This window comes from Schistocerca piceifrons, chromosome X (assembly GCF_021461385.2).
Source record: "Schistocerca piceifrons isolate TAMUIC-IGC-003096 chromosome X, iqSchPice1.1, whole genome shotgun sequence".
NCBI classification, from domain to species: domain Eukaryota; kingdom Metazoa; phylum Arthropoda; class Insecta; order Orthoptera; family Acrididae; genus Schistocerca; species Schistocerca piceifrons.
In genome coordinates, this window is record NC_060149.1 from 645,254,796 (window position 1) to 645,272,620 (window position 17,825).

At 41.5% G+C, this 17,825-nt stretch overlaps 1 protein-coding gene across 1 annotated transcript in view; it reads left to right on the plus strand.

Moving 5' to 3' along the window:
- Nucleotides 1-1,809, plus strand: part of LOC124722568 (leucine-rich repeat neuronal protein 1-like) — a 264,001-nt gene extending 262,192 nt beyond the window's left edge. The window contains exon 3 of the mRNA XM_047247708.1: nucleotides 1,210-1,809. Coding sequence (XP_047103664.1) covers nucleotides 1,210-1,809 — 600 coding nt within the window. The remainder of the gene's footprint in view (nucleotides 1-1,209) is intronic.
- The last annotated feature ends 16,016 nt before the right edge of the window (nucleotides 1,810-17,825 follow it).

The following is a 17,825-nucleotide window of genomic DNA, read 5'->3' on the forward strand; positions in this document are numbered from 1 at the left end:
CCTACAACTCGTGGTGACTGACTGTAACCACTGCCCGGCTTTCAGCTATTCTCATTCTTCTGTTATTCAAATGGTTCAAATGGCTCTGAGCTCTATGGGACTTAAAATCCTAGGTCATCAGTCCCCTAGAACTTAGAACTACTTAAACCTAACTAACTTATGGACATCACACACATCCATGCCCGAGGCAGGATTCGAACCTGCGACCGTAGCGGTCGCGCGGTTCCAGACTGAAGGGCCTAGAACAACTCGGCCACACCGGCCGGCTTCTGTTGTTCAGAGCCAGTCAAAATATCCTATGATCTCCTTGTTGCGTAGTCGTTCCAGAAGGACCCGTGACATTTCCTCATTCCCCGCTGCTGTTATGAGTCCGCCACACTCACCCTGCCGTCAGTGCACGGCACAAAACTGACTCTATGATCTGCCGCTATGATACTCTCATGCCCCATGTCCCTCACAACAGCAATTCGACCTTTCTCGACGTCCTAAAGGTGACGATAAAACGTCCTCTCGGCATGCTGTTTGTGATCCCCACCTCAAAGATTACACTAATATCAGACACATCCAACAGCTATCACCTACAAACACAGTTCTTCAGCTGAAGGAATGCTTTTATCCCACAGTAACGCAAATAACGCAGTATCGATTTAGCATTATTCGGTAGAGTTCATAAGTTTAGACAACATTGTCTGTGGAGCAGAATGATCTGGTGTTATACTTTGATTAGAAACATCAGTCGAGATCGCAATAACATTTGTTTACGGCCGGTTCGGCTTATGTTAAAGCCATCCTCAGATTTTTGGAGGGCTGAGGGGGGGGGGGGGGGCTGTGGCTGGTGCCGTCACGTCCTCTGTTTTTCTCGTGATACCACGGTCGTACACTCTACACTGCACAGTGTACGATCGTGGTATCACGTGAAAAATCGAGCAGTCGCCAGCACCAGCCATAAGGGGCTAAAAAAATCTGAGGCTGGCTTTACCACAAGCCGAAATCGGTCATGAATAAACAAATGTCATTGCTGTCTCCACTGTTGCTTTTAACCTAGACTGGATCAAGGTGTTCGGGCAGTAACATTTTCCATTTCCATCTGTCTACTCGTTTTTCAACAATTAAGACCTCTATAGTAGCTCACAGTCCAGTGTTTAGAATTGTGAAATAAAGTTTCCAGACTGAACGATGGAATCTTCACCTTGGTGTACTGTGTTTCAGCTGCCGAACCTGACCGAGATCCACGTGGCGGGCAACAACCTAGTGTGCCACTGCGGCATGGCTTGGCTGCACACGGTGAGCCCGGAGCCGGTGCTGTGTCGCGAGGAGAACGGCACGGAGCAGGCGATGCCGGAGGCGGCCGAGGAGTGCCCGCCAGTCATAATGCCTACGTTCCCGTCTACAATACTGAAACAGCTGTCGCACAACCTGACGCTGCGCTGCCGTGCCGTGGCGTCTCCGCCCGCAAAGATTTCGTGGCGCCTCGGCTCCAAGCTGCCCGTGGGCCGCCCGCTGCTGCGCGTGCGCGAGTGCGTGCGCGGCGGCCGCGCCTGTGTCGACGAGGACTCCACACTCAACATGCGCTACCTGCACATTGACGACTCCGGCACCTACTATTGCATCGCGGAGAACGCGGCTGGCTCCACACGCCGACCAATGCACCTCGCCGTCAGTGATGTCCTGGTACGCCTCTACCCGATCGCCGTCACCTCCAACTTCGTCACGCTCTCCTGGAACATGACTGGCGGCGGCACTGGACACTACCTTCTGCGCTACAACAACCAAGTTATCCGCTTCCAGGTACACACACACAATTTTTAATCCAGTCATCCATTTTAGATACTAAAAACTGTTTCAAAAAGTTTCATCAAATTTCAGAAGACAATACAAAGATGAACCAAAATATTGTGATTACATCTTTAACAGCGTTTTGGTCCACCTTTTATATGCTAAACAGCAGCGTTTTGTGTGGGGTGAGTTCGATAAGACCTTGGCATGTTTCTATATGTATGTCGCACCAGATGCCTTCGCACAGCTCATGTGCATTAACGGCCAGTGGTTTGCGTGAGCGGAGCTGGCACCACATGCTTCCGAGATGTTGTCCTTCGGGTTCAGATCAGGCCAACTTAGTGGCCATGACATCAATGAGAGTTCACTACCATACTCTTAAAACAACTGTAGCACCATTATGAACTTGTGACAGAGATAGTTATCCTGCTGGAAGATGCCATCGCCAACGAATGAGAAATCAAGCAATAACGTTCACATAGTCCACCGCTGTCATGGTACCTGCGATAACTGGCACCGGTCCCATGGAAGCGAAGATGATTGCCCCCATAGCATAATTTCCCCCATTGGTGTGATTCATCCGACCAGGTGTCTCATTTACACTGATCCACAGTCCCGTTGCCAATATCACCTGCCCGCTGCGATCATAATTGAGAACATTTTCGGGCAAACTGCTGCAGAGCCTCACGTACAACAATGTGCACTGTACGTTGTGCTCCAAAGCATTTGTGACTGCACTCTGTCTTCAGATCTGCCACAGATGGCCGCCGCCTATCCTACTTTACAGAGCAGACAAACCCCCATTCTCCACGTTCTGTGGTGAGACGAGAACGTTCAACACCTTGTAGCCTACTCGTGGTTTCGCCATACTTCAACCACTTCCCATAGATGCTCACGACCGTAGCACGTGAACAGCCGAGCCTACCAGCTTCGCCGTATCTGGGATGCTCGTTTCCAGACGTCGAGCTCTAAGAACCAGCACTCTGTCGAAGTCACTACTGTAAGTAGTTTCCCACATTTTCGGCCCGTATCGTCGTTTCGCCTCTGCTCTGCTTATAAACTTCCCTTATCACGTCACGCGCCCATAATCAAGTGGTTCAAATGGCTCTGAGCACTATGGGACTCAACTTCTGAGGTCATCAGTCCCCTAGAACTTAGAACTGGTTAAACCTAACTAACCTAAGGACATCACACACATCCATGCCCGAGGCAGGATTCGAACCTGCGACCGTAGCGGTCTCGTGGCTCCAGACTGTAGCGCCTAGAACCGCACGGCCACTCCGGCCGGCACGCGCCCATAGTCCCACCAGAAGGGATTCTCTTTCGTGGTGGGCTGTGGTAGCTATGTTCTGGCTCGTTTTTGTATCTACTGCATGAATGAAGATAAAAATTTGGGGTAAATTTATACTTACGCATGTACACTTAACTTTTACCTTCGCACCACCTGCCGTATCACGTGGTTACCGGTAGTGACCTCCTTGGTACAGATGGCTCGCTCACTCGTTCATAATGCACTGTGCGTGAAGATGGTGTTAACATAGCAACAAAAGATCGTTTTGCGTACTCCTTTCCGACACATCCTGTGCAATTAAAATTGTCACTTTGAGAGTACAGCTATGATTCTCCTAAGCCTAAGGGGCGTATTTGGATCACTGGCCTCCTAAGTCGCTTGATCTCACAGTTAGCAGTTTTCTTTTGTGGAAATTTATGGAAGACTATCTGTGTGCCTCATCTTCCAAACTATTTGGGTCAGCTGTGAAGCAGTATAGCAACAGGAATCAACAGAGTAACTCCACACATTCTCGCAAATGTATGGAACGAGTTTGACCGTCGTCTGAAAGTTTGTGGCGTGGTATACAAACCCAGAAATAGAATTCATTTGCCGAATTCATCTTGCTACCTGACAGTGGAAGTCCAAGGGCTTTGAATCATAGTCCTCCAGGTTAAGAGTAAAACGTTGTAGCTATTACGCTCTGCATACCCTACCAATCTTCGAGTTTTACTGAACAATGGTCATATACAAGAAGAAGCCCCTGTAAATTTCACACCAACGGAAGAATGCTCCTATCGGAGCACAAGAAATGAGAATATTTTCCTGTTTATTTAAAAGATTCTGACTAGAAAGTGGGTTACCAGTTGCCTCATTCTTCCTTCCTCAGCACCTTTAAAAATTTTCCCGAAGAGTTTGGCATGCGAACATATCCGCGCTTTTTTCAATATGCAACTCACCCGAAACACCCACAGGCTGCATTGACTGTAACTCACTCACACCCCCTAGTTCACTGCTGCGCGGCGCTCATACCCAACCAGTCCTAGTTGCCCTTTCTCACTCCCTCACCCAGCCCCACATACTGTCACTATATCTTTGTCTCTCTCTCTGTCACTGTCTACTGTGTCACAGCCACAGTCTCTTTCGTTCTCTCCTACTACTACTGTCTCCCTCTCGCTCTCTCTTACTGCTACTATCTCATTCGTTCCTTCCCATTGCTGTTGTCTCTTGTCATTATCACGCTCTTTCTCTTCCTCGTTATCATCGCCATATATTATGTCTCTTATTCTAACTGGCTCTCACTCACTTCCACTTTCTCTTTATTCCTTCCCCCTCCCCCTTGGCACTGTCTTCTTCACTCTTTTCCTAGCGTTGTTCTGTCACTGTCAACTAGTTTCCACTGCCACTGCAACCCTCTCTTTCTCTCACACTGCCGTTGTCTCCTTCGCTGTTTCTATAACACAACCACTGTCTACAGTCTTACAGTATTTATTACTTTATCGTCTCTTTGCCACTGTCACTGTCTTCTCTCTCAGCATAAAAAAGCGCGAATATGCTCACATGCCAAAATTTTGGGGAAATTTTTAAAGGTGCTGAGGAAGGTAGCATGAGACAGTTGGTAGCCTACTTTTCAGCCAGACTCCGTTAATTAAACAGGAGAATATGGGCACTTTTTGTGCTTCGTGAACAACACTTTGGATCACTGCTGCACGCTGCAGTTTTTATGTTACTGCACCCGTTGCAATATTTACACCTTATTTTGTTTGCCTAATAAATATTTTTGGCCGATATACAGCCCATTAAACCTTGTTCTCGAAGACGACGTTGCACAATTAAGACAGAGACTGGAGTTACTCATACGCTATTTACTTCCTCGCGAATTTTAGTAAGAGTCCTCTGACGCTTGCTTTGTACGTATATGAACTGATCTTCCCTGTATGGTGTGACTGAAGGTTTTCCAGAGCGCGAAACACTTGCATAAGCGCCAGTTTGCTTGATTCCCTGCAATGGACACAACACTGTAGATGGGGCTAAGCCAACTTTTGTTGCTATTGTCCTACTAGAATAGCCTTCCCGACGCAAAACTATAATTACTGCACGTTTCTCAGTTCCAATCTTCTGCTTCCGTCCCATTAAGACGTAATACGGTATGAAACTGTTCACGTATACGAACATCCTCTTATATGCACCCAGCGTATTGCAAACGTTTGCCTAGGTCAGTGCGGCGGATTGCTATCTGAAGGGGCCCGGGTTCGATTCCCGGTAGGGTTGGAGATTTTCTTCGCTCGGGGAGTGGGTGTGGTGTTGTCCCCACGTTTGAGTCGTCATAACTGACATTCTACTGTTGAGATGGCTGTATGAGCACGATTTTCATCAAACACCGAAGGTCTTCCTGAACGTGGAGAGTCACTACTGTCAAAACAATCCTCCTTAAAGCGAAAAAATCATTTACGTATCGTGTTTTGTCCAATGGCATTGTACCCATACGCGAAGCAAATGTTTCTGGGCGCCTACGGTGCTGTCACCCCCCCCCCCCCCCCCCTATTGAGCTCAAAGAGAAGAATACGTCGACAATGTTCTGACTTCTCCACTTGGCACTCCATTTTCTAGCATCCACAGATCCACACACTATCTTTAAACGACGTAATTACAATATGTAAACACAAATAGCAAGAGTGAATTACAAATAAAAAATGAAAATCGATGGAAGAACCCATAGCAACCGGAATACCAACATGTAAAACAAAAACGCTACAAGCTTATGCACCAACGTAACACATTATCAAATACGTCATCTTGGGATCTTATTGAGTCTTAAAAATGAGAAGACCTTTCCTTAGTCACAAATATGGTGGTTTAGAAATGTGACAGCCACGGTTATTATTTTCCCACACAGATTTTTTCATGCAAGACCTTAAAACCTGTTAATTCTCCCCATTCCTCTTGCCCTCATAACGTCAGTTCTAGATGTCGAGCAGTTGTCAGGATGCTATTAGGAGTTTTCTGAATGACAGAATTGTAGCTGTTGGGTCGCTAGTAGGCCGAGTGCAGTCTACATGCCCAACACATCACTGAGTTCGATATGAGAACCTAGTCTGTCCTGCAGAAAATGAATAAACGAGTGTAAAAATTCTGATGATTGACAATGTGTGTTGTCGACAGGTGGGCGTGCGCATCCACTCCTACACTGTGCACGGGTTGAAGCCGGGCACTCACTACCACTTCTCGCTGTGCATCGAGCGTGACGGCTACGTGTTCGAGATTGGCAGCACAGAGCTGACGACTCGCGAGGACGGCTTCATGCGCACACTGGGCATCAATCGCAACTACTCAACGGCCATCTCCCTGAGCGTGATGGCCGGCGCCTTGGCTGCGACTTGCGCCAGCGCCTGCCTGCTACGCATCTACCGCCAGCGCTCACAGCTGCGTTGTCCGCCACCCACCAACCTTGCCAGTGTCTCCTTCATCGACATGCCGGTCGAGTGCTCCATGGCTTCACCCCCCAGCACCGAAAGCTCCTTCATAACCAACTACCCGTAACACACCGCTCTCCCTCGCTTTATGTGTTTACCCCTACACAGCATGTGAATTAATGTATTCCTATGTGTCTTTTCCCTCTTCCCTAAGTGTCGACAGAATGTCTCCACAAAGCAACACCTAAACAGACTACGAAATTCACTTACAAATAGAAAGATATTTTTCAAACTTACTATGACAATTAACGAATGTTATCCACATAGCTGTGGGCCACAGTACTGAGACTTTACTTCGAGATTTACAGGTAACGGAAAAATATGGAAAATGTCATTTCTCACTCACTACAAGTCCACAGAAAACCTTTCTTTTAGGGAGTCTTTTCCTTGACCGAACCACGATTCATTATTGGCCTTTACACTGTCTACCGAGTGTAGGAAATGAAACAGGAAACTAAAAAGTACATAAACGTTGGGATTTATTTCCTATAGCACAAAAATATTCAATTCCAACCGCGACAAAGTACCATTTTTACGCACAGAACGTTTTCCCTGTATATCACTTACTTGTGACATTTTCATCGCTAACATATGGCGGAATGAGTGCTTACTACCAGGACTAATCAACGAGCCAAAGAAACAGAGATATAGGCGCTATAAGAGCCAAGGGTTTTGTGTAACAACACGATCTACCTAGTCCAAAATAAATAAAACTTTACCCAGTCATTTTGAGAATGTAGTGTATCTGAGTTTCTATGTTGAAAGATGTTCCTTAGTTTCGGTACAAAATTTGTTGTTTATCGTCAATATGCGACTGCCGTAGCGTTGTCCATGAATGTTACAACCTTTTAAAAATTGTTTTCTCTCTGCTTTAAGCTAAACCGACCAAATAATAAACTCTCGTGTGTAAGAGGCTGCGTTATATACTTATATTTTGCAGATCTATCTCTGTATATATATATATATATATATATATATAAACTATATTTTTGTCTAGAACACATTCGAAAAGTATCCCTTCCCGGGAAGTGTAACATCCAATGAACTTGAATTGTTGCTTTATTTCAGGGCAGTATAGATGTGTGAAATTTGCACGGTTGGACGTATGTCTTCTTCATAGTTCCCGGAATTAAAGGAATTTTAACTATTACAGACACAGTTTAAAAAATGGAGAACAAAAGTTGCCCATTGCTCTGACCAGTCCCTGATGGTTAGATCTCAAACTTAATCGTATGTCTATGTGAACCAGAACTTTTAAGTTAATGTATTCTTCAATTCTGACTGATAGTACTTAAAAATAAGTATTCTGACACTTACCTTTTCTGCAAATATTCCACCGTCACTCCGCTTAATATCTGTTCCAGAAGCCGCTGGTAAACCGAAGTAATGCATAAGCTGTACACACTAGCCTCTAGATGACCGAACACGTCGCCTTTGTGAAAAATATCAACATACCCTTAAAATGTAAACGTACACCTTCCAAGAAATTCAAGATATAATTTTCATTATTCTTTATTCGTATAGCAAAATTAAAAGATGGAAAATTATACCGTGCTACTTCTGTTTGCGATGGGATACAGGTTTTCTCTTCAAATTTACTGGACAGGTTGTTGATTTTGGTCAAGTTAAGTGCAATAACAATATTTCTCGCCGTTCAAAATTTTCGTCATAGAAAGCAACATCTTGCTATGAAGCAAATAAATTATCTTTAATTGTCTTGTCGCTATGGAATACCAATCTTCGAAGAACGCTTTTCCTACTATACTTCGCTGGAGTAGAAAAAAGGTCATTAATTTTACTACTAGCTTTTGTTAAGTTAGTTTTCTACGAGAAGAAAACGTGTTCCCTAACTCGCTATAAAGAAATTAAGATGAAACATTCACGTCTAATTTTTATAATGATCTCAGCATTTCGATTATAATTATTGATTTCGTTATAAATGCAGAATTCCCGAATGCATACACTACCAGGTGGACACGCTGCACTACCAATCCCTTGGAAATAACTTTCATTCTTCCTGACTTTCCGAGACTATGCATTGTAATGAATTACATGCATTGGGTACTTATATTTCGCAATAGCTGACATTAAAAAATTTGCAAATGATTCTAAAGAACCGACGCAGGAATATTGCTGTAGACAATGGTGACGCTATCGAAATTCGTCATGCCTATGAGCGACCTCTTTGAAAACGGTGAACCTTATACTGAAGTATTCCCCCTATCCTAAAACGATATTTGAACGACCGTCGACTGAAAGTTGATAATAATTGTGCAGCGTAAGACTATTTTTCGATGCAACTACTTAGAAAGTACAATAAATTACATCAGGCATTTTATGTACTCACATAACCGTCCCTCCGGCCTAAAATTCAGAAACGTCAAGAATTCGGAGTACTTTATCTGGCATTTATGAAAAGGCTTCTTCCATAAAACTGTTATTAAGAAGTAACTAGTACGTTTCCTGGAAGACTTCGGGCAATAGTCTCCAGATTACGGATTTGTAGACTTTAACGAATAAAATAATTTTTAAGAGAAAATAAACTATTTTCCTCAGTAGCTTCCTTTTGTAATGTCGCATAGCATGTCGAACATGCTTTCTACTGTATTTATAAACTCATATTATTGGCAAAAGCCATATCTACTGAGAAATTTAACTTTCAGACTAATAACTGCATTTATATTGAGATAATTATCCTAACGTATTCCTATCAAAATATAACTCTTTATATTTCGGAAGACCCTATAACTCCTCACTACGATATCAATAACGAGAGCGTTTTTTCTATTTTCCTTACGTATAAAAAAAGTGAAATAGATGTAACTACACAGCACCATCCCCACCTCCTTTCACGCATCACCCACTATTCCCACAGCACTCACTTTCTTCTCCACCCAAATAGTCGAGCAAGGTACTGCCTGCCTTTCTATCTACTACATGGCGAGAACAACAGAGTACTGTTAAAAATTAATTAAATGATCTCTTGACGATTCATCTAGGAACAAATAATTTACGCGTTTTTTTTGGTACACGTTCCATTTTAGTCAGAAACCACAGATCACTAAAACATGTCTACACGAACATCAAAGAAATTTTAATTTTTAACAGTATTTTTGAACTACTACTGTTTGAGATCATTTTATTGCATCGTATATTTAACCTGCAAATGTAATTACTCATAATCTGAATTAATGTAACACGAAACTGCTGAATGGACAACTTCATACAGTCTGCTGTACATCTCCGAAAATATACGAGGGTTGTCCAGAAAGTAAGTTCCGATCGGTTGCGAAGTGGACACCACAGTGAAAACCCGATGAAGCTTTGAGCGGCGAGTATATAGAGAAATATCTGGAAAGTGTAGCTAACTGTTGCAAATGAAATGTTTCTGATTTTTCAATGTGGTTTCCATTTAGCGACCGTTTGGAACTTACTTTCTGGACAACCCTCGTATTCCCCCGTGGGTTCCACTCAAACATATCATCAATTCGCGGAGTTTTAAATTAATACATTCCTATACTAAATGATATTTATTTACACTAATAAACGAAGGGAAATTTTTCTCACTACGTACCCTAAGCAAGTCCTCTTCCGTTAAGTCATTCCGTGGCATAGTTATAACACGAGCAAATTTTTAAATAAATCTTGACATTCTTTTGTCACGAGATGTATGCGATATGATTCGAACGACTTACAAGTTTTAACTCCATCGCTCAAACATTTTAGTGGTGACGCAATGCACCTGCATACTGAAAAACTTGAAGAAAGAGAAAAACAGAGCTACACTAATAGGCGAAAAGTTAGGCCAACTTTTTAGTTAGGCATTTGTTCTGGATCTGAAAATGTCTTTGTGAAATCGTAAGTAAATTAGATTTTGAAATGATTACTTCTTTCCTCTAGCACGTGAAAAAGCTAAGTACCTTAGGTACTTTTCTGGACCCTTCGTCCCATAAACAAATGCGACTGACAGCGAACTGTCGTAATTTTCAGTATCCGGTGTCAACTAAGTACAGGAGTTCACGCGCCATTCGAGTAGCATGAGGATTCCATTCTCTACGAAGAAACAAAATAATTAAACCTATAGAAATAAACATAGTTAATTAAAATGAGTGCAATTTGGGGATGTGTGTTTACTGTCTAGTGGTCACGACGCCTGCATTTATCTTAATATATTTTGAGAGAGATCCCGTTGGTCCTGTGAACTGGAAGCACCGGCAGACCTCAGTTTACCCGCAATTATGGACTTTTTTGTGAATGTTTCTAACTCAATTTGCAGCCTGAAACAGTTACTAATGATCAGGAGTTCAAAACACTGAATTAGTTTAATGAATCCTGCCTACACAGAGAAGTAGTGTTTAATAGCAACTGATAATAGCAGATGAAACCTTCGGAGAGAAAATTTTCCTAGGAAAATAAATAAGACTGCCCCACTGACACATTTATTATTTTCTTGCGATTTAAGGAAGCGTAGGTAATGAAGCATAGAGAGAGTCAAAATATGGTTCTGGAAGTAAATATAAATACGTCAGCTGCTGATTTCGTTCTAATTACCAACATTGTCAGATATACAAAATCTAGAAGTATTATATCGCCTGTGAAATGGCATGTTTCTATCTGACAATTCATCGATTATTTGAATCCTAGTGTTCTGAGATGAAACACTATTTCCTTTTGAGTACAGGTTTTCAGTTATTTTCTGCCTCGGTATTACGTCTGTCCTGTCACTGGACTTTAGTACTCACTTCTATGTTCGTCGTCCCAGTTACACTACTGTTAGGTTATCGTTCTTCATGTTTGCGATGGGTGTATATGACTGGCTGGCTTACATTGGTTACAAAAATTATCCCGAACAAATTCTGCTTGCAACCACAGACAGTAAACAAGAAATGGTATGTGAATCACCGTCTTCAGCTATTGAGGCACTTGAACATAGAAATGCTGTATTCAATTTGAGTACCCATCTCGGCTGCACCAGCAATATATTCACTTTCAGTCTACAATGTAGTTTTACCTATTGTTAGCATCATTGTACTAGAGCTTGAAGCACATGAATGTCTATTTGCAATAGCGTCCTGCTTATCTTGACAGTATTCACCCAATAATCGAGAGGAATATTCCTGAAAATCATTGTTAGTAGTAAATACGTGATCACTGAAACTCAAGTATATTAGCAAATTATTTAACATAGGTCAGGACCAAATTATTTTTGCTTGATCGAGTGTGAAAAAATGATAGTTCTTTCTCCTTCTACATTTTGTTTAGCTAATGCTTCTTTATTTTTTTTTGTTATGGTTTTAGGGCGCAAAACTACTACGGTCATTAGCGCCCGAATGCTTCTTCTTGTCCACCTCCTCATCTCCGTCTTCCAATTTCTTCATGTTCTTCACCTGTTTTCCTTTAGTTTTATATCTCCCGATTATTAGAATATAGGATTTGTTATTTAAATAAATTACCTTTAGAGAGAGCACAATGCGGAAATACACAATATCGTAGAGCTTTTAGTGGATGAAAACAACTATGTTCGATGTACTTAACAGATGTAAAGTGAGCTGGTTCAGTCGACATTAAAACTCCTTAAATGTCTCACGTTTTTAACCTAAAGAAGCGACACAATTTTATGCTCTTGTGGAGATATAGATAATTTGATGTTTGTTCAGTATTCCATAGCACAAGGTGTTTCTATTACTCTTTAAATATATATATTCATGTATGAGTATTTAACAAACTTATTTAAAGGCCAATATGCTTTGAGAGACTCTGTACTTACAAAGAAGTATTAATAAAGAGTTTCTCACACACTTCCCTTCTATGTCTCAAAGGTAGGGTCCAATACTCAAGATGCACTGAAGATATGCATATAAATATTACAATCAACATGAAGTATATAAATGATATCCTGAATATTATATTTGTGTATGTATTTCGATGTAAACTTCTAACATGTTTCAAGAAAATGGATGTTTACGATTTTCCTAATGATGCTGAACAGCTGATTGTGATATGACTTGGTTTTTTTTTTTTTTAATATGATGGTCTTGATATGGTCTTTCTAGCATTCTGCAGCAAGACGAAATAGTTAAGTGTCGATCAAGGCATATAACTGACTCGCTGCTGAACTGCTAAAAGACACAAAGTTGAGATTGCTGCATCTGTATTCCATATTATTGTATAAATGTCTATGTATTCTATCAATAAAGATGTCAGGCAACTATATTCTGTGTTTTTAACTAGATATATTCTTCAAATGACAGTTATGCACGAATGTAGTACACAGTCTCAAAGATATACATGCATTCAGGTAACTGCTTACAATTACGTATCACATACCATTCACTAAATACTTGGCTTAGGAAGTTTCGTATAGGAAAATGAATTAGTATCAATGAAGTATACAGGTTTACGAAACACACAACACGGAAATATTTTTTTCTTTACCGATCACACTTTAAAGCAGTCCATAAGCAGGAAACAGCAGAGTCTCTAGTGGCATGAACACCAAAAACACTTATTTTGTTTAACTGAAAACTAAACAAATTGAAAGCCAGGACAGTTACACATACCATGAAGTCCTGACCTAATGTCCTTAGCCCGGCTTTCACCCTGCAACTATGTTTCAATGTTTCCAAGATATCTTGCGGTGATATCTACTACGATATTAATTGTCACATAGAAGAAGGTGTAATTAGATGAATGACGAACACTAACTTCATTTAACGAAGGTTTTTTCAGCACTTGCACGTACAAGAGCGCGGAACGAACTGCCTCCTGGCAGAACACATACGGTATATATACAGTTACAGAACATTCCAGTACAGTGATTCTTGACACCTGTGGATACATCTAGAATATACTAGAACCAAATACAGAAATTAAAACTTTATAGTCAAAGTCTAGTATCATAACCACTACACTAAGATGACTGTGCTACTCACCTTCTTCTGCGACAATATTAAATGCACAAACTTCTTTGCAGCGTAACAGAAGAGAATTTTCACGTACTGGGTCATAGTGTTACTTTTATACAACAGAAAATTTCAAGATGAATCACGTTCCGTGTTGCTTAATGCAAATATTCACATCAAAGAGGTGCTATCAATGTTTCAGTGCGTCCAAATATAGACTGTTCGATTTTCTTTATCTTGTCATGGACAAACATGTAGGTTGAACGTTCGTCTTAGCTTTCCGGCTCGATCAAGAAACGGTTTAGATGCTGCTACCAGTTTCGGTTATGTACTATCATTCTTAGAGGTGATAACTATGCCGCGATTGCTCCGTCTAGGTGAAAACTTTGCCGTATATGCCATTTGACACAACTGTAAACTGCGATCAAAACGGAGGAATGAAGCAAAAGGTGCACTACACAGATGACTGCATTTCCCATTGACCATGTTGTCATTTGCAAATATCAAGCTCACTTGATAGTTTCGTTCAACTAGTGTTGGCAACAGTTAAGCTAGCTCAAATGTTTTACACATTTTACCAAGGGATGGCTTGTATTAATCACGTTTTATAAGTTGCATCTGCTTCGTATCCAAAACCTCAATGAAAAGGAAAAAAGAGTTTCAACTTGCTTGGATATAAAATTACAATTTTATTCAGTCCATTCAGGTTCCATTAACGTAACACACAAAGTGACGACAGTCAATGGGTCAAAGCCACCACAGTTTTGTGTATCGCAGATTTGCCTTTTGTAGAAGGTAGTTCATCGTTCTGTTTAAGTCTACTAGGTTTCCTTCTGGACGAACGACCTGGCGAATGACATGGCAGCCCTGGGTACTGAAGACCCCAGCAGGAATCGAGCATAAAACAAAAAGTAATGGAGGCAATTTGTGCAAGCCGCGCGTGGTCTGCGGAGCTGTGATAGCTGGATTTGTATTTAAAAGAAAGTAGTATAGTTAACCTACGAGTATAACGAACTGTACAGCTGTGTGCCTCGATACATGAATGGTTAGCGCAAGTGACTGCCATGCGGCAAACTTGGGTCCGATTCCCAGTACTGCCACGGATTTTTCCTTCATTGGAGGCCAGGAACGGAGTGTACTCGGAATCGTGATGTCACCTTAGGAGTTACTTGACCGAGTAGTAGCGGCTCCAGACCACGACAGTGACAACCGCTTGGAGAGTTGTGTGCTTACCACACGCCCGTTCATACCGCATCCAGTGATGCCATTGGCAGAGGATGACACGGCGGTCGGTCGATACCAATTTCCCGAACCGGACCTGTGGACGAGTTTACTTAGCTTATATACTGTCCTGTTGACTTCGAGATTCTTAGAGACGAAGCACAACCTCCTGTTTCACAAGGAAGTGGAAGGAATTTGACAGTGACGTTTCCATGCACACCTTGTTGATATCCGAGACGATTTAGGAAGTCTATGGAAAACATAAATCTGGGAAGCTGGACTAGGATTTTAACCCTGTTCTTCCTTAATCCAACCTCATTAAGTCAACCGCCGCACCATCTTACTCAGGTACTTAGTATAAACTAACTTGAAGATTATCTTTGCATATCGAAAGAGACAGACGGAGCATTTTCCTCGGAAGGCTTGATAACGCATCTGAAGGATATCTTACACTACATTCTAAAACGTAAGTTTTGTTGTTGTGGTCTTCAGTCCTGAGACTGGTTTGATGCAGCTCTCCATGCTACTCTATCCTGTGCAAGCTTTTTCGTCTCCCAGTACCTACTGCAACCTACATCCTTCTGCATCTGCTTAGTGTATTCATCTCTTGGTCTCCCCCTACGATTTTTACCCTCCACGCTGCCCTCCAATACTAAATTGGTGATCCCTTGATGCCTCAGAACATGTCCTACCAACCTATCCCTTCTTCTCGTCAAGTTCTGCCACAAACTTCTCTCCTCCCCAATCCTATTCAATACTTCCTCATTAGTTATGTGATCTACCCATCTAATCTTCAGCATTCTTCTGTAGCACCACATTTCGAAAGCTTCTATTCTCTTCTTGTCCAAACTATTTATCGTCCATGTTTCACTTCCATACATGGCTACACTCCATACAAATACTTCCAGAAATGACTTCCAGACACTTAAATCTATACTCGATGTTAACAAATTTCTCTTCTTCAGAAACGATTTCCTTCCCATTGCCAGTCTACATTTTATATCCTCTCTACTTCGACCATCATCAGTTATTTTGCTCCCCAAATAGCAAAACTCCCTTACTACTTTAAGTGTCTCATTTCCTAATCTAATTCCCTTAGCATCACCCGACTTAATTCGACTACATTCCATTATCCTTGTTTTGCTTTTGTTGATGTTCATCTTATATCCTCCTTTCAAGACACTGTCCATTCCATTCAACTGCTCTTCCAAGTCCTTTGCTGTTTCTGTCATAATTACAATGTCATCGGCGAGCCTCAAAGTTTTTATTTCATCTCCATGAATTTTAATACCTACTCCTAATTTTTCTTTTCTTGACTTTACTGCTTGCTCAATATACAGATTGAACAACATCGGGGAGAGGCTACAACCCTGCCTTACTCCCTTCCCAACCACTGCTTCCCTTTCATGTCCCTCGACTCTTATAACTGCCATCTGGTTTCTGTACAAATTGTAAATAGCCTTTCGCTCCCTGTATTTTACCCCTGCCACCCTTAGAATTTGAAAGAGAGTATTCCAGTCAACATTGTCAAAAGCTTTCTCTAAGTCTACAAATGCTAGAAACGTAGGTTTGCCTTTCCTTAATCTTTCTTCTAAGTTAAGTCTTAAGGTCAGTATTGCCTCACGTGTTCCAGTGTTTCTACGGAATCCAAACTGATCTTCCCCAAGGTTGGCTTCTACTAGTTTTTCCATTCGTCTGTATAGAAGTCGTGTTAGTATTTTGCAGCTGTGACTTCTTAAACTGATAGTTCGGTAATTTTCACATCTGTCAACACCTGCTTTCTTTGGGATTGGAATTATTATATTCTTCTTGAAGTCTGAGGGTATTTCGCCTGTTTCATACATCTTGCTCACCAGATGGTAGAGTTTTGTCAGGACTGACTCTCCCAAGGCCGTCAGTAGTTCCAATGGAATGTTGTCTACTCCGGGAGCCTTGTTTCGACTCAGGTCTTTCAGTGCTCTGTCAAACTCTTCACGCAGTATCATATCTCCCATTTCATCTTCATCTACATCCTCTTCCATTTCCATAATATTGTCCTGAAGTACATCGCCCTTGTATAGACCCTATATATACTCCTTCCACCTTTCTGCTTTCCCTTCTTTCCTTAGAACTGGGTTTCCATCTGAGCTCTTGATATTCAAACAAGTCGTTCTCTTATCTCCAAAGGTCTCTTTAATTTTCCTGTAGGCAGTACCTATCTTACCCCTAGTGAGATAGGCCTCTACATCCTTACATTTGTCCTCTAGCCATCCCTGCTTAGCCATTTTGCACTTTCTGTCGATCTCATTTTTGAGACGTTTGTATTCCTTTTTGCCTGCTTCATTTACTGCATTTTTATATTTTCTCCTTTCATCAATTAAATTCAATATTTCTTCTGTTACCCAAGGATTTCTACTAGCCCTCGTTTTTTACCTACTTTATCCTCTGCTGCCTTCGCTACTTCATCCCTCAAAGCTACCCATTCTTCTTCTATTGTATTTCTTTCCCCCATTCCTGTCAATTGTTCCCTTATGCTCTCCCTGAAACTCTCTACAACCTCTGGTTTAGTCAGTTTATCCAGGTCCCATCTCCTTAAATTCCCACCTTTTTGCAGTTTCTTCATTTTTAATCTACAGGTCATAACCAATAGATTGTGGTCAGAGTCCACATCTTCCCCTGGAAATGTCTTACAATTTAAAACCTGGTTCCTAAATCTCTGTCTTACCATTATATAATCTATCTGATACCTTTTAGTATCTCCAGGGTTCTTCCATGTATACAACCTTCTTTCATGATTCTTAAACCAAGTGTTAGCTATAATTATGTTGTGCTCTGTGCAAAATTCTACCAGGCGGCTTCCTCTTTCATTTTTTAGACCCAATCCATATTCACCTAATATGTTTCCTTCTCTCCCTTTTCCTACACTCGAATTCCAGTCACCCATGACTATTAAATTTTCGTCTCCCTTTACAATCTGAATAATTTCTTTTATTTCATCATACATTTCTTCAATTTCTTCGTCATCTGCAGAGCTAGTTGGCATATAAACTTGTACTACTGTAGTAGGTGTGGGCTTCGTATCTATCTTGGCCACAATAATGCGTTCACTATGCTGTTTGTAGTAGCTTACCCACATTCCTATTTTCCTATTCATTATTAAACCTACTCCTGCGTTACCCCTATTTGATTTTGTGTTTATAACCC